General features: G+C 38.1%; 1 protein-coding gene and 1 pseudogene across 1 annotated transcript; one reads left to right on the top strand and one right to left on the bottom strand.

The window, feature by feature from the left end:
* Positions 1–720: 720 nt before the first annotated feature.
* Positions 721–4,428, bottom strand: LOC107830814 (chlorophyll a-b binding protein 36, chloroplastic-like; annotated as a pseudogene).
* Positions 4,429–6,884: 2,456 nt separating this feature from the next.
* LOC107830815 (F-box protein At3g07870-like) lies at positions 6,885–8,293 on the top strand. Its single transcript, XM_016658466.2, has one exon. It carries the CDS (start codon positions 6,989–6,991, stop codon positions 8,198–8,200), a length of 1,212 nt encoding a protein of 403 aa, XP_016513952.1. The 5' UTR covers positions 6,885–6,988; the 3' UTR covers positions 8,201–8,293.
* The last annotated feature ends 14,899 nt before the right edge of the window (positions 8,294–23,192 follow it).

Consider the following 23,192-nt stretch of genomic DNA (forward strand, 5'->3'; position numbering starts at 1 on the left):
CTGATTTCAAGAACATTTAATGCACGATATTATCACTATTCGTCTAAATCTGTACAACATCAATTGCTCATTTCAGAACTACGATCTAAGGATATTCTTGTTGGCTAATATTAACCTTTGTTTATACATTCGCGGTGGAGTTTTAATCCTAAACATAGACAAGAAAATTTTGAGGTTGATACTTCTCTTCATTTGTAGGCAAACCATTTATTTGCCACTCTTTTAAGTGTTTAAAGAAGAGGGAAACTAACTGTAATTATAATGAACTAGCTACATCATGTTGATATACTCGTGTTTGTAAATCCCATTCATGTTAGAGATCAGAGGAAATTTCTACTCCCGCCATTTCAAAAAAATTGACACTATTTTCCTATTAGTCCGTTTAAAAAAGATTGACACCTTTCAATATTTTTTTAATAGGAAGCACTTATAACCACACAAATGTTATGGCAGATTTCAGAACACAAGTTTCAAAACTTTTATAGCCATACAAATGCTATAGCTTATTTAAGACCACATATCTCAAAACTCTTCTCTTCTTTTTTAAAGTTTGTGGCAAGTCAAACTATGACAATATTTTTTAAATGCAGTGAGTAATGATTATCTTTGAATAGAGATAATAAATTGAAGAATATGTAATGTTGGCTTTTGCATATATATTAGCAGGTTTATAGTACATCAAAAATATGCCGTAGCCCCACAAATTTTATGGACTACACATTAATCATTTCCCTTTCCGGGTACAAAGTTTGTGGCATAAGCCCAAGAATTGTTGGCAAGAAGATCGCAACGTGGTCCAAAAGGTTCTCAATTAGTCTGTCACGACCCAAAATCTAACTAGTCGTGATGGAACCTATCCAACCCGCTAGGTAAGCCAAATAGCAAACAATCCTATTCAAATGAGATTTCGCTGAGAAAATAAATGATGAAATAACCAAGCTTTTATACAAAATCCCAAGGACTAGTAGTACAAATCATGAGCTTCTCAAATTTATAGTTTACAAAGCTGGTACGAAATAAATGTATCATCTGTTTGAAATATACATAAACAGATTAATAATTCCAAAACTACCAAGAATAAGAGGCAGCTCTGACCGGAATGCAGGTACATCTTTAATGCCAGCTCCCGCCATACACAGCAACAATCAGCATTCAAAATCTGCATGCAAGGTGCAAAAGTGTAGTATGAGTACAACTGACCCCGCGTACTCAATAAATAATAGACCTAACCTTAGGTTGAAAGCAATGACGAGCTTGGACTAATGGTCAGAGTCCAACACCAACGGCTAACAACAACTCATAACAATATAATAATAGTAGTACAAGAAACAACACAAAGATATGATGCTCAGCTCGTCCACAGTTACGAAAAAATAGGCATGCTTCTCAAGTGTAACAGTAAAACCCAAATCTTTCACCGAATTCACCAAAATGTGAGTATATTAGAAAACTGTGATTTTTCCCAAAAACTTTCAATAACAGATAAAATATTTCAATCTCAGATTGCATGAGGAAAGTACATCTCTATGCCTACATGTCAATGTGCATGTGAAGTCATGAATGTCATAATACTGTGTAGCATGAGAAAATGCATCTATATGCGTTTATGTCAAGTATACCTGCCATTGCAATATGTCACAGCGATAAACTCATGTACTCACACTCTCAGAGTACTCAATCTCACTGTCTCGCACTCGCACTCATCCCACTCGATCCCTCAACACACTCAGTCACTCAACACTGAACAGCTCAAAACTAGCCAAAAGCAACTCAAGAACATCAAATAATGCTAAAGGAAACAAACCCAATCGATAAAGGTCGAATCTTTAATCAAAAGCCCCAAAGTCAACAAAAAAGTCAAACCCTGGCCCGAACCTCTGAATCCGACAAAACATATTAAACTCCGACAACCCAATAGCTTATGAGTCCAACCATACTAGTTTCACTTAAATCCCACTCCGAATCGATATTCAAAACTCAAAAATTCACTTTATGAAATTTTAGACAAAAAAACTCCAATTTCTCTCTTGAAATCCTTAATCAAATGCCAAAAAGGAAGATAGATTCATGAATTATAATACAAAATCGAGTAGAGAACACTTACCCCCAATCCATATGGTGAAAATCGCTAAAACAACCGTCTCAATCCGAGCTCCATAGCTCCAAATATAATAGAAGAACCAAAATCTCGAATTAAATATAGTCTGCCCAGGCATTTTCGCATTTGCGAAACAATAGCCGCTTCTGCGCTCTTGCGCAAACACAGGTGCAAACAGAAATTCACGCATCTGCGCTGACCTTCGCTTCTAAGCCCAAACATACCGCATATGCACCTTCGCAGATGCGAAGAAAACTCCGCATTTGTGGTCTCTTGCTCCCAACAGCACTCTTCGCTTCTGCGATGCCACTGCCGCTTTTGTGGTTCCGCATCTGCGCCTATAGCTCCGCATGTGCGGTTACACTAGAACCCCTGCCAAACCAGCCTTAGCCAAAATGATCCAAAACGATCTGAATATCGCCCGAAACTCACCCAAGCCTCTCGAGACTCCATCCAAATATATCAACAAGTTCCACAACATAACAAGGACCACTCGAGGCCTTAAATCACGCACAACAATATCGAAACGATGAATCACACCTCAAATCAAACTTAATGAACTTTTGAACTTTCAACTTACAAAACTCGTGCCGAAACATATCAAATCAACCCGGAATTGACTCAAATTTTGCACACAAGTCCTAAATGACATAACGAAGATATTTCAATTCCTGGAACCACAATCCGAGCTCGACATCGTCAAAGTCAACTCCCAGCCAAACTTATGAACATTTCAAATCTTCAAATTTTCAACTTTCGCCAATTAGTGCCGAAACCTTCTAGAAATATCCAAATGCAAATCCTGGCATACGTCCGAGTCCAAAATCACCATTCGGACCTAAGGGAACCATCAAAACTCTGATCTGGGGTCAAATACTCAAAAGTCAAACTTCGTCAACTCTTCCAACTTAAAACTTCAAACATGAAATTCCTTCTTCCAAACTAATTTCAAAACACCTGAGAACCAAAATCGACGATACATACAAGTTATGATACATCATACGATGTTGTTCAAGACTTCAAATAGCTGAACGGAATGCAAATGCTCAAAATGACTGGGTGGGTCGTTACATGATCCATTTCTTGTGTCAATAGCTTGAACAAAGAAATTAAACATTGAGAACGTAGCCAATCGGCCGTTCTTGATTTCTTTCACCTTCAACTCAGCAAATGCCTCTGGATCATCAGCTAGGCCAAGAGGGTCAAAAGCTCATCTGGGATAGATCTTGTCAAGACCTTCATCAAGTGGGCCTCCACCAACTTTGTATCCTTCAACTAAGCCCATGAGCACAACTTGGGTTGCTCAAATGGTAAGAATACTTTGTGCATGGATTAGATTTAGGTTACCAAAGTAGTCAAGACCACCTTATGAGAAAATCTGAGATCCAGCCTTGAACCAAACTATCTCACCGAATTTAATTCCATGCTTGGAAATGATTTCAGGGAAAACACAACCCAAAGCACCAAGCATGGCCCAACGACAATGGATTACCTCAAATTCACGGTTCCTAACGAATGTCTGAGGGTCAGCTGAGAGTCCAGCAATGTCCCACTCGTAGTCACCTGGGAACTCACATGTCAAGTAACATGGAGTTTGCTCGGAGAATGGTCCCAAGTACTTTGGCATGTCTTCTCCATACCTATTTCTTAAAGTCGCGCTGCCCCATGCGATGCGACTGTAATTTTTCTAGATTATTTCATTTTCTTCATGTTTTGACATACAGACTTGGCTCTCGACCCCCGAACACGATCTTGGTTTAATCCCTTATACTTTGACTCAGAATTTAAAGCTCAAACATTTTTGATTTAGCTCTCGATTATCCTTTTAACTCGGAATCACTTCCTGCAAGGCATAAAGCACATAATAAGTGCAATTCACTAATATTTAAGCTCAAATAAAAGTAAAATACAATAATTAAAGTACAAACTAAGACTAAAATACGGGTTTCTAGCCTACCATCATCTACTCAAAATCTAACCATAAACGATAATATCAAACAATGCAAGAGAAACCAACTCCGATTAATAAAGTTAAGATCTTTACACATTTCTCAAAAAGTCTACCCCGAGCTCGTCTGGTTAAAATCCGAGTCAAAAGGTAGATCTCAACTTCCCATATGACCACAAGTCCAAATATATGATTAGTTTTCAAATTCGAGTCCAAATGCGACTCTCAAATCTTAAATTTTTATTTTTCATAACATAGTCAAAATCCCCTAAAAATTCCTTAAAATCCCACGATTGTAATGTTAAAGTCCATAAGAAATCAAGTTAAAATATTGAAATTGAGTCAAAATCACTTACCCAATAGCTAGATATGAAAATCCCATCCAATAGTTGCTTCCCACCAAGTCTAGGGCTCAAAATGTAATAAAATGAGACTACGTCCCGAAAGCCCAACCTTAAACCCAGCTGCAGTCTGGTCGCAAATGTGACCTTCGAAAATGCGACCTCCGCAAATGTGATATAGAGACCGCAAAACCAAACCTTGTCAATCCTAGTAAATATCGCATATGCGACACCCTCTTCACAAATGCGAAGCCATAACCATCGCAAAAGCGACAATGCAATCGCAAATGCGATTATCCCAGCCAGGTGCCCCTTCGCAATGTGATCGTATTGTTCGCAGAAGCAAACATTTCAGCCCCAACCTACCTAGAAAATATGATCCCCTCCTTGCAATTGCGAGATTCGCAAATGCGGACAGGTTCTCAAATTTGCGAGACCTGCAGCATCAGCCAAAGCACCAACAAATCTCAACCTAACAAAACACTCTGGAACCATCTGAAACTCTCCTGATCCCTCGAGGCTCCACACCAAATATCTGCACAAGTATAGAAACATTATACGAACTCGCTCGCGAGCCCCAAATATCGTCTGGAACTATGAATCTAACCCCAACACGCATAGAATTCATAATGAAACTCAAGAATCGCTAAAATCACAACCAAGTATCTGATTCCCACTAAACCAACTTGGAATGCCACCAAACTTTGCACACAAGTCTTAAATGAAAAAACAGACTGATTATAAGTCCTTAACCGAAATACGACCTGATAGACACAAAGTCAACCCATGGTTAAACTTAAAAAATTTCTAAACCTTCAAATTGTCAACTTGCAGCTAAAAGAGCCAAATCAACCTCGGAACCTCCGTATCAAATTTTAGACATACACCTAAGTCCAAAATTACCATAAGAATCTATTTGAACCATCAAAATACTATTTTGGAGTCATTTTTACAAAAGTCAAATCTCGGTTAACATTCCCAACTTAATCTTCCAAACTAAGAATCAATTGTTCCAAATCAATCCAAAATATTCTCGGAACCAAATCAACCACCCCGCAAGTCACATAACCATAAATACACACACGGGAGCTTCAAAAGGAGAAATAGAGCTCAAATACGTAAAACGACCAGTCAGATCGTTACAAGCGTGTGCTATTTTCATATTTAGAAATAAACTTGTTTCCAATTCTTAGATTGGATCTTGGGTTAGTCATATGAGTATTAAGATTTAAGCTAGGGCTTTAAGAAAACAGGAAAAAGAAAAAGGGTCGGGGACTTAAAATGAAGCTACATGTAGTTGTGGGAAGGCTGGGTCCAAGAGTCAATTAGATTGGGGGTGTTAAATATGTTTAAACGCGTAAGGGTGAGGGTAAATAGTATTGGTATATATATATCACTACTTATGCTCCCTCCGTTTCAATTTAGATAAGGTAGTTTGACTCAGCATGAAGTTTAAGAAAAAAAAATACTTTTGAAACTTTTGGTTTTAAAAGCTTAAGGGGCCATGACATTTGTCTCGTTATAAAAACTTCTCATTAAGGGTAAAATGGATAAAATAAGGAGCTTAAAGTTGAATTATTTCCAATTATAGAAATGTATCATTTTTTGGAACACTACTAGAAAACTGCCTAAAGCCGTTTAGAAATACCGACCGAAATAGGTCGGAAAACTGAAAAAATCGACCGATTTTCGACCGACTTTAATCCGTCGAAAATAAGTTGGTCGGTAAAAAAAAGCGACCGAAGTTGGTCGCAATTTCCGACCAATTTCGGTCGGTAAATTATTTTTCACAAACGACCCAAAAAAAAAATCTGCTGGAAAAACCGACCGAAGTCGGTCGGTATTTTTAATTATGCAATTAAAAAATACAGCGTATGGGACTCGAACCAGAGTGTGTATTGTGGCAGAATACTATTCTACCACTAGACTATTGGTACATTTTGGTTTAAGACTTTTTTTAATTTATTTGTACTCTTTAATTGCATTTTCGCGCAAAAATTACCGACTAAAGTCGGTCGATTTTTAAAAATAACTGACTGAAATAACCGACTGTTTTCGATCGGTTTTTTGAATATTAATTTTAATTTATTTTATATGAAAATCCGACCGATTTCAGTCGGTTTCTTAAAAAGTTAATTTTGCGGGATGCTAAAATAGTTTCCCGCATTTTGGCGCCAAAAAACTATCCGAAGTCGGTCGGTTTCGTAAAAAAAAATTAAAAAATAAAATATTTTGAAAAACCGACCAACTTCGCTCTATTTTTCGGTCAGTTTTTTGACCGACCGAAGTTGGTCGGTTGGCCGCGGTCGATTTTGATCGAATTTCTAGTAGTAGAACGAACTAATATGGAAAGTGTTTATCTAAATTGAAACACTATTTAATACCCTAATATGTGGGGCAAATATGGCCTTGCCGTCTGCTGAATTGGTGTAATCATCAAAATAGATAAGTTTAGCCGTCCAAAAGAATATACTACTTTCTTTGTGTAATTTATTACAAGAGTTCCTGAGTTTCCACGCCTCCAAGTTGTTTAATCGGCACAACTTCCCCCATTTCCAAGCCTTTCTACTTAATCTTTCTCTACCCATTTTTCTTTGTGTCATGGACAGACAAACCAAGAAACGGAAGTATCAGCTTGATCAAACTCACCCTAGATATGGATTTAATAGCCTACCTCAAGAAATTGTTCTTGACATAGTTTCCAGGCTCCCCATAACATCTTTAGTCCAATTCAAGTTTTCTTGCAAGTTATTTTACAACTTGTTACATGATAAAGAGCTTGTGAATCTGCACCTGTCTCGTGCAGTAAAGGACGATCCTTGCGTTATTTTTCACGCGGATTATCCTTTAAAGAATCAGCTCTACTTTCTTGAATTTTCTGATCATGGTAAGGAAGAGGTTGTGAAGAAATTCAGCACCCCTTTTGCAAACTCTGTGCCTGAATTTAAAGTGGTTGGTTCATGCCATGGACTATTGTGCATATGTCATTCTCTGTTTAGTAATGAACTTTATGTGTGCAATCCTTTTACAAGGGACTACAAAGAGCTGCCCAAATCAGTAGAATTTGAGGTGCAAAAATTGGTTCTTGGATTTGGTTTTCATCCTATTACCAAAGAGTACAAGGTGATCAAGATTATAAGTTATGCCAATATGTATAATCATGTCTCATGGCGCTATCGTGGGTATCGACCTCCCCACTTTGGTAAATCAGATGTTCAAATATTTAGTCTTGGTAGCAACAGATGGAGAAGTGTTGGAGAAGTTGTTTATCAGTTTGATCCAAGTTCTCAAGGAATTATGTTGAACGGGAAGATGCATTGGTTGACTCAATTTGGTAAGTATAATGGACGTCGTGACAGGCTCATCGTTTCCTTTGATTTAGCTGATGAGGTATTTGCTGAAGTTCCAAAGGTTGATTTAGGTGTCAATACAAGAATTAAGAAGTTTCATCTAGCAGTTATTGGAGATTGTCTTGCTGCCGCTCTAACTTTGCCTCACCAAAAAGGCGGAGGAATAGAAATTTGGGTAATGAAAGAATACAATGTGAAAGAGTCATGGGTGAAGGAGTTCATAATTGGGGTTTATACACCAACTCCAAATGCTGTCACTCAACATTTGCAGCCATTGGTAAAAGTTCTATGCCTTTTGAAGAATGGAGAGATCTTGCTTGAGTATAAAGGTGGCAATTTGGTTTCATATGATCCTAAAAATAGTATTTTTAGGACTCTAAAATTTCAGGGAATGCCTAATTTGTTTCAGACATGTGTTCATATGGGTTGCCTTAATTGGATTGATATCCCACCTTCTAATTAGATCATCAAACTTATTAGATACCTTCCCGTTGTTTAAGCATATAGTAGTTCTGTTTCCTTTTAAAGTCATTTCCCTTGTTTTTCATCCTAGTATGTTGCTTTGTTTTGTAAAATAGTTCTCTGTGTAACATACAGAAGAAGATGTTGATTTTCATTGTATGTTTAAAGATTATGAGATCTTCTGAATCAATTAATAGGACTTTTAGGAAGAAGACAAAAAAGGAAGTGCCAATTAGCTCTTATAGTTATATTTTTTAGTTTTCTTTTTGAAATGTGAAACAATACAAAAAATAAAATCCACTCCTGCTAAATCAAACTAGCAAGATACTAATACTTACTCAATATTCACTTATTAAAACCTTTAAATTGAAAATTAAACTAGACTAGATGAAAAAAATGTATTTTTGAAACTTTTTTCTTTCTTTTGTAAGAATAAAAAATTAGTACTACTCTAAAAATAAATATTTTTTTTTTGTATTTTTCAATTTTCATAAATAAGACTTATAAAAACGGTGAAATAAAAGCTAAAACATCAAGATTAAACTTAAAATTATTTAAATACTAAACTGTGGTGAAAAATTCAAAGGTTTGATTTAGGTGTCAATACAAGAATTAAGAAGTTTCATCTCGCAGTTCTTGGAGATTGTCTTGCTGTTGCTCTAACTTTGCCTATCCAAAATGGTGGAGGAATGGAAATTTGGGTAATGAAAGAATACAATGTGAAAGAATCTTAGATGAAGGAGTTCACAATTAGAGCTTACACACCAACTGCAAATTCTGTTACTCAACATTTGTTGCAGCCATTGGTAAAGGTTCTATGCCTTTTAAAGAATGGAGAGATGTTGCTTGATTATAAAAGTGGCAATTTGGTTTCGAATGATCCTAAAAATGGTACTCTAAAATTTCAGGGAATGCCTAATTTGTTTCGGACATGTGTGTAGGCATATAAATTTTATTGAAATTAAATTCGTAAAATAATTGGAACTATATTTTAAAATTCAAGATATATCAGTTCAAATAAATTTATTGGACTAATATAATTGGATTAATTATAAGCCCAATATATATGGATTAAATAAATAAGCCTTAATCCATTGGGCTAGTCCATTTAATTGAGCTAAAGTGATGAGCCCACTTCATTAAGTCCAAGATGTCATCTTCCTAGAGGCCCAATTTTGTGCCACGTGTCAAATGACGCGGCACGCCAAGTCAAACGGAAGAGCCAATAGGATCATGCCATGTGTCAAAATGACAAGGCATGCCAAGTCACATTAAAAGGCCAATGAAACCGCGCCACGTGTGCAAGTGACATGTTCTGGCCAATCAAATGCGGCCTTGAAACACTTCAATTTGATTGGTCGGAAAGAGTTTGTTCTTATCATAACTCTTCCCTCCCACAACTATAAACAGGGGTCTTCATAACCCAGAAAAGACACCAAAAGTTATAACAAGAAGCAAGAGAGAGCTCGTGGATCAAACGCCGCAAATTTCTCTACAAGTTTTAAGCTTTAAGCAATCAAGTTCAAGTTCAAGAAATCAAGTTCAAGCTTAAGAACGAAGAACAAATCAAGGTCAAGATCGAGCAATCAAGCTCAAGCTCAAGAACAAGATCATCGTTCGTGGCAACAAGTACATATTCAAGATCAAGCTCAAAGGCCCTTGAATTTATTTACTATTGAAAAGAAGAATCAGATTAACAATAGAGATTATAACAATCAAATATTTGAAATAAAATACTACAATTGTTGCAATATTTTTCAGTCTCGATTATTTTTCTGACACAAATTTATTGTCTACAAATTCTGACATGCCCAGTGGGACAATCTCTACCTCTCATCTCAACATTTCAATCATCAAAGTTCAAGAACATTGAAATGGCTTCAAAGAAAATCAACTCCAGTTCAACTTCAACCAAAGCTGCTAATTTCAGGTTCTATGCTGATGTGGAAAGCATCCTCGATGTTACCTTTGAAAGCTTTGGACCGGTTACGAGGAGCAAAGCAAGCTCGTTAGGACAACAGTCACCCCAAGTGCCGTCTGCGTCAACCCCTATTTTCGGATCTTCATCCTCAAAAGGAGCAAGATCTTTCACAAACGCACCTGAAGGAGGAAGCGGTGTTGCTCAAAAGATCAATAAAACTCTTGCTCTGCTTGACCTCTCCAGATCCAAGCACTCTGCTGTGAAGGAAGATGATGATGCTTCAAGTGATGGATCCTCCCCACTTACACCACATAGTGTGAGCCAATCAAGGATCAATCTGTGTGAAAATCCATGCTACTCTCCATCATCCACGACAATCATGCAAGCCATGGTGACAAACACTTCATCTGTGGAGGAGCAGTTGGCAAACTTGACGGAAGCAATCGCTAGCTTGACCAAGTGCATGCAAAATCAAGATGCTAGAATCGACAAGCTAACAGATATGGTGGGAATATTGATGGAAGAAGAATCCACCCATGCACCTGGAAAACTCCCAGAAGTTCAAAAGATTGATCCTCCCCCACGACAAGTTGCATCCACTAAGGAAATTTCAGTCTCTTTGGAAGGAATGATTCCAATCAATAAACTAAAGAAGTTCATTGAAGGGACGATAAAAAACAAATATGAAAGGAAAGCAGTTATAGCACGAGACGTACTGTGAGATTACCTCGTCAAGCAGTTTGTCCGCTCATTAAAAAGAAATACTTTTGATTGGTACACGGACCTCGAGGCTAGATTTGTTGATAGCTGGGATCAACTAGAGCAAGAATTCCTCAATCGATTTTATAGCACGAGACGTACTGTGAGTATGATAGAACTTATAAATACTCGTCAACGAAAGGGTAAACTAGTTATCGACTTTATCAATCATTGGACAAATGTAAGCCTCAACTGCAAAGACATGTTTAGTGAAGCTTCGGTCATAGAGATGTGCATCCAAGGCATGCATTGGGGATTGCGCTACATCTTGCAAGGTATCAAGCCTAGCACATTTGAAGAACTTGCAACTCGTGCCCATGACATGGAATTGAGCATGGCCTCTGCTGAAAATGAAAGGCTGCCCATCTATGAACCTCGCAAGGGGAACGACAAGCAAGAAGTGAGGAAGTGGGGCAAGTTCGTACCCAAGCTTGAAAGCAAAGAAGCTATGAATGTCAATACATCACCTGTAAAGTTCACGACAAAGGTGAGCAAGAAGCAGAGTATGAAATCCACTTCTTTTCAAGATAAGCCAAGTAAAAGTTGACTCTAAAAGAAATGCAAGAGAAAGAGTACCCATTTCTAGATTCTGATGTGCCAGCTATTTTTGAAGAACTCCTCGAGTTAAATCTCATTGAGCTTCCGGAGATGAAGCGACCAAATGAAGCTGGGAAAATAAATGACCCAAATTACTGCAATACCATTGACTTGTGAGCCACCCTCTGGAGAAGTGATTTGTCTTAATGGACAAAGTTATGGACTTGGCTCGCGAAAAGAAGATCGTTATTGAAGATGAGAAAGCAAGCGCAAACCAAGTCTCTATCACCTCTGGCTCATTCAGTCTGGATGAATTATGTGGTTTTAAAGAAAGTAAAGATAAAGAATTACTGGAGAACGACAAAGCTAAAGTCAATCAACCTGATGATGATGAAGGTTGGACGTTAGTGACTCGTCGAAGGCACCACAGAAGAAGCCCACGAAAAGAATTAGTAGAACAACCAACAAGGAAAATGATGGTAAAAGACCAAGGAGATGGAATCCAGTTAAGCACTTAAAGAAAGCAAAAGTGGAGGTGCACCACTCTCAAAAGCCAAAAAATCCAGTGACCTTGGAGGAGTTTTTACCAAGTTGGTTCCGCATGAAGATTTCCCATAAGGGGTATCGATGCCTCTTGTTGCCATGCTGACGAAGGAAAAGAAAAGAGTGATGTCCTTCCGTTGGCACCATATTCAGAAAATCTCATCGATTCCACTCCTCAAGAAGTTAATGCTTGTGAGGAAAAAGTCACATTCACAAATGACGATCTTCTGCTAGGTAACACTCTTCATAACCGCCCATTGTACCTGGTTGGCTATATGCGTGATGAAAGGGTAAATTGAATTTTGGTTGATGGAGGATCCTCAGTGAATATCTTGCCAATTCGTACTGTGAAAGAACTTGGTATTCCCATGATTGAACTCTCGGAAAGTCATGTGATGATCCAAGGATTCAAACAAGGGGGGAAAAGAGCCATAGGTGCAATCAGGTTGGGAATCACTATTGAAGATATGCAATCAAGTGCATGGCTACATGTGATCAATGCAAAGACTTCATACAACATCTTGCTCGGAAGGCCTTGGATAAATAAGAATAAAATGGTTCCATCTACCTACCATCAATGTTTGAAGTACTACGAAGGTGAAGTCGAGAAGAAGATAGTTGCTGATGATGAGCCATTCACCGAGGCTGAGTCACACTTCGCCGATGCAAAGTTCTACTTGAAGAACCGTATTGTGAAGGACCTAAAAGCTGATGATGGCATGAAAAGCAAGAATGACGAGCCCACAACTAAAAGTGCTGAGGTGATTGCTGGTAGAGCCAAACTGTTACTGAGGAGGTACAACCCAACGCAAATAAATCTCATAGAGGGGATATTGCATCTTATGGCAAGAAAGTAAGTCCTGCACTCCAATATGTCCCTAAAAGAAAAAAAGATGAAGGCAAATCATCTAATCTCCAAACTAACATGCTAAAGGAGTTAACTCTTCCGGTAAAATAAATTGAGGCAGTAAAGTTGTCCTCAAAGACACTTGCAGGGTTTGTAGCCCAAAATCGTTTGCAGAATGTGGCACTCCCTACAAAGCGAACAAATGAAGGTTTTGATCCTAATGCTTATAGGCTATTTGCAAAAGCTGGATAGAATCCCAATAAGCCATCAAAGTTAGGGAAGCTCCCATCAGAAGATGCGACGAGGAAACCACGTGAAGGTTTGGGATACAAGCAACCGTCACCAGTGCGCATCTCCATAAGAAGGGCGAGCAGCAATTATATCACTGTAGAAGACGAATCTGCCGCTTCTAACATGCCTTCTTTCTTTGATTCACTTGGAAAATTAACTGTGAGAACTTTCGTATTTGAGAGATTGGGTTCATTAAAGAAGTGGAATCTCTAAATATTTCCAACGTTTGGTTCCTTCTAGAATGAAGCGACAAACAAAAGTCATGCTTTCGTGTGTTGAGGTACTGAAGGTGAAGCCATACATTGTGGTCTACACTAAAAAACATGATGAAGACGAAGAAAGCGTGGGTTCTTCGTATCATGTTACTACATAAGGCGAGAAAGGTGTTTTATCTCTAATGGAGGATGACGAGAAGTTGGACGATGCTTCACCATGTTATCACATATCCTTCAATGATGGGGACCCTCAAGAAGATGAAGATGTGAAAGATGCTCCACCTGAACTTGAAGAAGGAGTGAAGACTATAGTTGATGCCTTAAAAGAAGTTAACCTTGGCACCAATGAAGAACGAAGACCCACCTACCTAAGTGCTTTACTAGAAGTGGATGAAGAAGGCACTTATATTGAGTTACTCAAGGAGTTCAAGGATGTCTTTGCTTGGAGCTACAAAGAGATGCCTCGCTTGGACCCGAAAGTAGCAGTCCATCACCTTGCTGTCAAGAATGGTGCTCGCCCTGTTAAACAAGCCCAAAGGTGCTTTAGGTCGGACTTGGTTCCCTTGATTGAAACCGAAGTTAACAAACTCATCGAAGCTGGCTTTATTCGTGAAATTAAATATCCAACATGGGTTTCAAGTATTGTCCCTGTAAGGAAGAAGAATGGCCAGATTCGAGTGTGCGTCGACTTCAGGGATCTCAACAATGTGTGTCCCAAAGATGAATTCCCACTTCCTATTCCAGAGCTGATGATCGATGCTACTACTGGGTATGAGGCAATCTCATTTATGGATGGTTCGTCAGGCTATAACCAAATTCACATGGCACCAAAAGATGAAGAGCTTACTGCATTCCGCACCCCCAAGGGTATTTATTGCTACAGGGTAATGCCTTTTGGCTTGAAGAACGCTGGTGCTACTTATCAAAGGGCTATGCAGAATATTTTTGACAACCTTCTCCACAAAAATGTCGAATGCTATGTGGACGACTTGGTGGTAAAATTAAGAAAGAGGGGCGACCACTTGAAAGACTTGAGAATGGTGTTTGAGTTGCTCCAGAGGTACCAACTTAGGATGAATCCATTAAAATGCGCCTTTGGAGTTACTTCCGGAAAGTTCCTTGGTTTCATTGTCCAACATCGAGGGATTGAAATTGATCAAGCAAAAGTAGATGCAATTTTGAAAATGCCTGAGCCTCGGGATATTCACGAATTGAAAAGTCTGCAAGGAAAGTTAGCGTACCTTAGGAGATTCATCTCAAACCTAGATGGAAGGTGCGAACCATTCAGTCGCCTTATGAAGAAAGGTGTCCCTTTCAAATGGGACCAAGCGTGTAGCAATGTCTTTGAGAGGTTTAAATCCTACTTGATGAAGCCTCCGGTTTTAGTAGCCCCTTTACTTGGAAAGCTGTTGATACTATATATTTCAGCACACGAAAGTTCTGTTGGAGTATTGTTGGCCGAAGAAAATAGTGAGGGGAAAGAAAACTCTCTTTACTACTTGAGCAGGATGATGACATCAAACGAGCTGAATTATTCGCCAATTGAAAAGTTTTGTTTGGCGCTAGTCTTCTCAATTCAAAAGTTGAAGCACTACTTTCAAGCTCATGTTGTTCATCTTATTTCTAAAGCAAATCCCATCAAGTTCGTGATGTCAAAACCTGTCCTTAGTGATCGACTAGCAAGATGGTACCTCTAGTTTCAACAATTTGAAATCATATACATCCCTCAAAAGGCTATAAAAGGACAAGCGTTAGCAGATGTTTTGGAAGATCACCCTATACCTGATGATTGGGAGCTAACTGACGAACTACCTGATGAGGACACAATGGTTATTGAAGTTCAGCCTCCATGGAAGATGTACTTTGATAGTGCTGCACATCGCGGAGGAGCTGGTGCTGGTGTAGTATTTGTCACTTCTCAAGGTGAAGTTCTGCCCTACTCTTTTACGTTGACGCAACTCTGCTCTAACAACGTTGCTGAGTATCAAGCACCAATACTTGGGCTTGAAATGGCTGTCGAAATGAAGCGGTTGCAACTGCAAGTTTTTGGTGACTCTCAGTTAGTGGTCAATCAGCTTCTAGGTAGTTACAAGGTCAAGAAGCCTGAACTATGCCCATATCATGATTACACTAAAAAATTAATGGGGTGGCTCGGTGGTGTGACTATTTAGCATGTTCCAAGGAAAGAAAATAAGAAGGATGATGCTTTACTGCCTTAGCTTCATCATTAACCCTGCCTGATCAAGCGCAAGTTACTGTCTGTCAAAAGTGGGTAGTACCGCTGCCAAATGAGGCTGAAGGTGAAGAAAATGAACTCAAGCATCTTGTCGTTGTTTCTGAAGTTGAGAAAGAAGAATGGTGACAACCCATTATCGACTACTTATGCTATGGGATACTTCCAGAAAATCCGAGGAGAAGGACTGAAATCCGTCGCCGTGCGCCTCGCTTCCTTTACTACAAAGATACTTTATACAGAAGGTCATTCGAGGGAGTACTCTTGCGATGCTTAGGGGAAGAAGAAGCACTCCAAGCTTTGCAAGAGGCACATTCTGGGGTATGTGGGTCACACTAGTCTGGACCAAAGCTCCACTTCTATATAAAAAGGATGGGATATTATTGGCCAACGATGGTAAAAGATTGCTTAGACTATGCTCGAAGATGCAAGGCTTGTCAATTCCATGCGAATTTGATTCATCAACCAAGTGAAGTGTTGCACCCGACTGTGGCATCCTGGCTGTTTGACGCTTGGGGATTGGATGTTATTGGACCACTGCCAAAGTCCTCTGGTTGGCACCTATACATCTTGGTTGCAACTGACTACTTCTCAAAATGGGCTGAAGTTGTTGCTCTTAAGGAGGTAAAGAAGGAAAATGTTGAAAATTTCATCTGAGTAAACATAATCTATCGCTTTGGCATTCCTCGTTACACAATTACGGATAATGGAAAGCCATTCGATAATAGGTTGATGAACAAGATTTGTGATCTCTTTGGCTTCAAGCAACGTAACTCTTCGATGTACAATGCTGCCGCCAATGATCTGGCTGAGGCATTCAACATAACTATATGCAACTTGTTAAAGAAAGTCATCTCCAAATCCAAACGAGATTGGAATGACCGTATGGAAGAAGCTCTGTGGGCATATAGGACAACTCACTGCACACCAACACAAGCGACCCCTTATGCACTCGTTTATGGAGTTGAAGCCGTCTTGCCACTCGAGCGTCCTCATTATGATTAGCTATTCAAGAAGGCATCACTGATGAAGAAAATGCTCGACTTCGATTAGCAGAGTTGGAGGCTCTTGATGAGAAAAGGTTGGAAGCTCAATAGAGTCTTGAATGTTATCAAGCTCGATTGTCTCGCGCCTTCAATAAAAGAGTTCGCCCAAAATCTTTTCAAGTAGGAGATCAAGTCCTTGCCATAAGAAGACCCATTATTACTTCCCATAAACCTATAGGAAGTTTACTTCAAAATGGGATGGGCCATATATCGTGCAAGAAGCTTATTCAAGTGGGCCTTACAAGCTGGTTGATGCAGATGGCATGAGAATCGGCCCTATCAATGGCAAGCTTTTGAAGAAGTATTATCCTTGAAATTTCAATGCTCCTTGACGCATGAGCCTAAACTGCATGTTCCTACACTCCTGGTCTACATGAGTCTAAACTGTGTACGACCCAAAAAATAAAGTTCACTAGATTGAAAACCTCGAAAGGGGTGGCCTAGGCAAATGTTAGGACATAAAAAATAACAAAAAAGTCCGTTAGGTAGAAAACCTTGAAAGGGGCTGTCTGGGCAAAAGTTAGGACATAAAAAAAAGAAAATAAAAAAAATCACCCATTTTGAACTATGATATGACTTGATCCTTTTCACCGAGGTACGTAGGCAGCTTAGAGTTTCATTCTGAGTTCAGTCGCATAAGTTCAAAAGATACATATTGCCCTAGTCGTTGTCCAAATGAAGTATGATTGAAGTAATTCATTCAAACAACACTTGAAAATCAGGCTAAAATTCATTCTTCTTTTGAACTTTGGATCTCATATGACTTAGAAGGGGCAAGCCTTCATGATAAACCAGTTTCTTCAATAGGGCGATTATAGTATTTTAAGAGGCTACCATGCACTGAAGTTTAGGGATTTACTATGTCTTCATGTTCACCAAATCTTTAAGTCCTCCGGTCTTCAAGTTTGCTGCTCTTCAAGTTGAAATATTTAAACCCTCCAAGTTGAAGTCTTCAAGTCCGTCAGTCAAATTGCACATTTTGAGAAAAAAATCAAAGAGATAATATAGGATACATTTAAAGTTAACCAAAGGTCTCGGTTTGGGCCTCAAAATAAAAGAAGTAAAAAACCTTCTAGGTAAGCTTCCCCTTTAATGGGCTTTACATGGTGCAAATTCGAATTAGCCGGACACCAATGCGAATACCGAATACCAGACCACTCTTCAAGTTGAAGTTTGCAAAGTCTGTCAAATCTTCAAAGTTTTCAAATATTCAAGTAAATATCGTCAAGTCCACGAAGTCTTCGAGTTGAAGCTTTATAATTTTCCAATCTTAAGGTGGACATATAAAGTCCCTTTGCACCTTAAGTTGGCCTATTCGTAGGTTTGTCTTTAAAAGGAAACTATAACTTTCCCATCTTAAGGTGACATATAAGTTCCTTTGCACCTTAAGTTGGCCTCTTCGTGGGTTTGTCCTTAAAAGGAAACTATAATTTTCCAATCTTAAGGTGGACATATAAGTCCCTTTACACCTTAAGTTGGCCTCTTCGTGGGTTTGTCCTTAAAAGGAAACAATAATTTTCCAATCTTAAGGTGGACATATGAGTCCCTTTGCACCTCAAGTTGGTCTTTTCGTGGGTTTGTCCTTAAAAGGAAACTATAATTTTTCAATCTTAAGGTGGACATATAAGTCCCTTTGCACCTTAAGTTGGCCTCTTCGTGGGTTTGTCCTTAAAAGGAAACTATATTTTCCAATCTTAAGGTGGACATGTAAGTCTCTTTAGAGTAATTTCTCCGGTAGTCGAGTCACATTGAGAGTAATCTCTACGATAGTCGGGTCACCTTGAGAGTAATCTCTCCGATAGTCGGGCCACATCGAGAGTAATCTCTCCGATAGTCGGGTCATTTTGAGAGTAATCTCTCTGGTAGTCGAGCCCTATTGAAAGTAATCTCTCTAATAATCTCTCCGATATTCAGGTGGGGATGAATACAAATCCTTTTACACCGTAAAATCGTCTTCTTCATGCATGGATCATCTCGTTAAACAAGAACACATCCTTCTCGTTTGACCTATAAAATAAAAGAAAAGAAAAAAAAATGCAAAAAAAAAAAAATAATAATAATAATAATAATAACAATACCTGACAACGATTCACTTGGACAGGCTTGCGAGCTGCGACTAATAACAATTGAAGGGAAGGCACGTCCCTATTTATAGATTCTTCAAAGATGCTAGTTGATGGGTTAATTGCGATGTGGGAGTAGAGATTTTCAGAGTCCAACATGAACTTGTTCTCCTAATTCAATTCTAATGAAGAAAGCTACAAGCAGAACACTTCTAACCAATTTGGACACTTACGAATTTTGACAAAACCGTATAAGGCCAAAAGTAGTAAGGGGCAAAGTCAAAGTAAATTATATTTTCGATTCTTTCAGTAATATCTCACGTGAATTTCAATTAGAATCTCAAAGTTATAGTTTGGATTCTTTTCAATTAATCTTTTTACGTGAAGATTAATTGGATGTTTGCAAAAATGGGTAAAATAAATAAACACATTTGTTACCTAAATACTTCAAGCCTAGTCTTTAAAAGTTTAAAGATCTTGACGAGCCTTGCAGTAGGGGGAATTTATAGGCATATAACTTTTATTGGAATTAAATCAGTAAAATAATTGGGACTATATTTTAAAATTCAAGATATATCAGTTCAAATAAATTTATTGGACTAATATAATCGGATTAATTATAAGCCCAATATATATGGATTAAATAAATAAGCCTTAATCCAATGGGCTAGTCCATTTAATTGGGCTAAAGTGATGAGCCCACTTCATTAAGCCCAAGATGTCATCTTCCTAGAGGCCCAATTTAGTGCCACGTGTCAAATGACGTGGCACGCCAAGTCAAACGGAAGAGCCAATAGGATCATACCATATGTCAAAATGACAAGGCATGCCAAGTCACATTAAAAGGCCAATGAAACCGCGCCACGTGTGCAAGTGACATGTTCTGGCCAATCAAATGCGGCCTTGTCACACTTCAATTTGATTGGTCGGAAAGAGTTTGTTCTTATCATAACTCTTCCCTCCCACAACTATAAATAGGGGTCTTCATAACCCAAAAAAGACACCAGAAGTTATAACAAGAAGCAAGAGAGAGCTCGTGGATCAGACGCCGCAAATTTCTCTACAAGTTTCAAGGTTCAAGCAATCAAGTTCAAGAAATCAAGTTCAAGCTCAAGAACGAAGAACAAATCAAGGTCAAGTTCGAGCAATCAAGCTCAAGCTCAAGAAATAGATCATCGTTCATGGCAATAGCTACATATTCAAGATCAAGCTCAAAGGCCCTTGAATTTATTTACTATTGAAAAGAAGAATCAGAGGAATAATAGAGATTGTAACACTCAAATATTTGAAATAAAATACTACGATTGTTGCAATATTTTTCAGTCTCGATTATTTTCCTGATGCAAATTTATTGTCTACAATATGTTCTTGTGGGTTGACTTAATTGGATTGATATCCCACCTGCTGATTGAACTACAAAAGCTTTGTCATATATGTTTAAGCATATATTAGTTCTGTGTCCTGTTAAAGTCATTTCCCTTTGTTTTTCATTCTTAGTACATTGTTGCTTTGTTTTGTAAAGTAGTTCTATCTGTAAGATACAGATGAAGAGGTTGATTTTCAGTGTATGTTTAAAGATAATGTTATCTTCTGAATCAATTGATAAGACTTAAGAGTCATCTTTGTTTTATGAATTGTGACTTATAACATCAAACTATAGGTCAATTATGCTTAACTACAGCTGCTAATGAAAACTAAAAGATTTTATGTAAATTTTACATAGACCTTCAGGCAGAAGAATTATGTGTGCAATCCTTTTACAAGAGACTGCAAAGAGCTGCCTATATCAATAGACCTTATTCAGGCTGAAGAATTGGTCTTTGGATTTGGTAAAAGGCGATCAAGATCACATATTATCCCAGTTTGTATCATGATGACCCTTGGCTCTTTCCAATTTGTACTTCAGAAGTTAAAGTATTTACTCTTGGTGGCAATAGTTGGAGAAGTATTGGGGAAGCTGGTTACCAGATTAATCCATTTAGCTCACAAGGATACGTGTTACACGACAAGATGCATTGGTTGACTCGATTAGGAAGCTATTATGGACGTTATGATAGACTCATCGTTTCCTTTGATTTAGCTGATGAGGTATTTGGTGAAGTGCCAAAGGTTGATTTTAACGTCGACCCAAGAAAGGGCAAGTTTCATCTTGCAGTTCTTCGAGGACGTCTTGCTGTTGCTATAATTTAGCCTCACTAAGATCGTGGAGGAACAGAACTTTGGGTTATGAGGGAATACAATGTGAAAAAGTCTTGGGTGAAGGAGTTCGTAATTGGGGCTTATACGCCAACTCCAAATTCTGTCACTCAACATTTGGTGAAAGTTTTATGCCTGTTGAAGAATGGAGAGCTCTTGCTGGATTATAGATGTGGCAGTTTGATTTCATATGATCCTCAAAATGGTGTCTTTAGGATGCTAAAGTTTCAAGGAATGCCTAATTTGTGTGAGGGGATGCCTAATTTGTTTCAGATAATTGTTCATGTTGGTGGCCTTAATTGGATTGATATATCACTAGCAGATCTTTGAACATATTTTAGCATCATGTCCTTTTATGCCATTCCTAAGTTCTTCCTGGACACAAGCAGTCGTCAGAGAATTGTCTTGGTTTTCTACGTTGTGATTTATAAAATAGTGTTGCAGGTCATTCATGGATGAGGTATAGATAAATGGTTAATTAGGTGTGAACTATATCATCATCTGTGTGATAAGCCTAGTTTTCAGGTTGTTATTTGAAGCATGCTTATATTAGCAGTCCTTTTTCTTTTTTTGGCAAAATGGCCTCTCAGCCACCTAAACGTGTACTAATTTTTCAAGCCGGTAAACAAACTTACGGATTTTTCATTTTGACACTTATACTTCACAAAATAATTATTAATAAGCACCTCCGATTGAGCGTGTTATACAATCGCCATGACGTGGATAACATGTCATATGCTTAGCTTGTGGTTGTTTGACATGTGTAGTTTGTGGGTCCTAACCTTTTCAATTTATAAAATTTAATTTTTCTTTTTTCTTTCTTCTTCATAGGTTAAGACCAGTTCCACCATCACTAATACCATTTCACCGGACTAATCATCAAAAAAAGTTCCTCAGGTGCCATATTTCTTCTTCAAAATATCGCCATGTTTCTTCTTCAAAATATCAACTTTATTTTCATTTCATTATTTTTCTTAAAGCCATTTCTAAGAGACTTCCAAAATTCATCACTTTCAGATCAAATCAAACTCCACCCATCCGACAACAGAAATCCATTTCCCATCTTCCCCGGCTTCACAAAGAAACCATCACTTTATCGGAGAGACATTTTTCACTTCAAATGGTTGGAGCCTAATTGATTGGTTCGAAGAATCTGAACTAATAATAGGAAAATCAAATTCTTTACTACCGATTTAACCCAATTTCAATTCTCAGAAAGCCGATTCTTTTTCTCCGGTGATTTGCTTCCCATAAAATTGTGGGTTATCTTCTATATCTGTTTTCCTCCTCTCTAAATTCTTATACTCAGTAGAAGAAGAAAAAGCCCTAAATTCGTTTTAAATAGAGAACAATAATGAAAAAAAATAAAGAGGAAAAATGGAGAGGGAAGATAGGGTTTGGGACGTGAAAAATATAAGGATAAGAAACAAAAAGTAATGGGAGGAGAAGGGGATGGGAAGAACTGAAGAAGTGTTTGGATTTGCTTTTTTATTTATTTATTTTTCTTTTAACATTATATTAGTATTAATATATTCTTAATACTTTTTCTAACAAAACTAACATACTCACACTCCTTTTAAGCGTGAGTTACACGTACTTTGGCCATGTCAGTTGTATTGCCTCCATATAGATACGGTCAACGATCAAAAACACTTATTAGTAGATGTTTTGTAAAGTATAAGTGTCAAAATGAAACTCGTAAGTTTGTTTACTAGCTTGAAAAATCAGTGCAAGTTTAAGTGGTTAGGAGGCCATTTTACCTTCTTTTTCTCCTACTGATGTTTTAGCGGATAAGCAAAAGAATGCTTTGTTGGATTTGACTCCATTTACCTAAGGAACTTGTGTGTTTTATCCTTTCTTCTAGAAAATCCCTTGAATCATGTGGAAGTAGGAATTTATATTAGGTAAAATATATTATCGCACGTGGCCACCCAAGAAGGGGACACGTAAAACCCAAGACGGGGAGGATCAAAAACCAGAAATAACTATTCTGTGTGTCATCGGAAGAGATAACGTTCGGAAAGACATTAAATGCTCTGCGCCCGGTAGCATTTAATAAGGAATATTCCACAACATTACGAGCAGCGGCCCGTTACAAAGAATTTGGCATTTATGTTCAACATTACATCTTCATGAATGCTCCTCATAATTGACATTAAAAAAGGGCATGACCCTAGTACATTCTTCATAGCTATAAATAATAATCTCAGTGATCATTGGTAGAGACATGAATTTTCTGGCTAAACTTACTCTGTATTCTATACAAAGCTCAATACAATTTTATTTACTTGTTTTTTGATATCATCATTGTTGTGCCCTGAAGCTTTATTCCCGGAACTGTC

The sequence above is a fragment of the Nicotiana tabacum genome, chromosome 21, assembly GCF_000715075.1.
Source record: "Nicotiana tabacum cultivar K326 chromosome 21, ASM71507v2, whole genome shotgun sequence".
NCBI classification, from domain to species: Eukaryota; Viridiplantae; Streptophyta; class Magnoliopsida; order Solanales; family Solanaceae; genus Nicotiana; species Nicotiana tabacum.

Coding starts and splice junctions, on each gene's coding strand:
- LOC107830815 (XM_016658466.2), top strand. CDS start 6,989: ATGGACAGACAAACCAAGAAACGGAAGTATCAGCTTGATCAAACTCAC.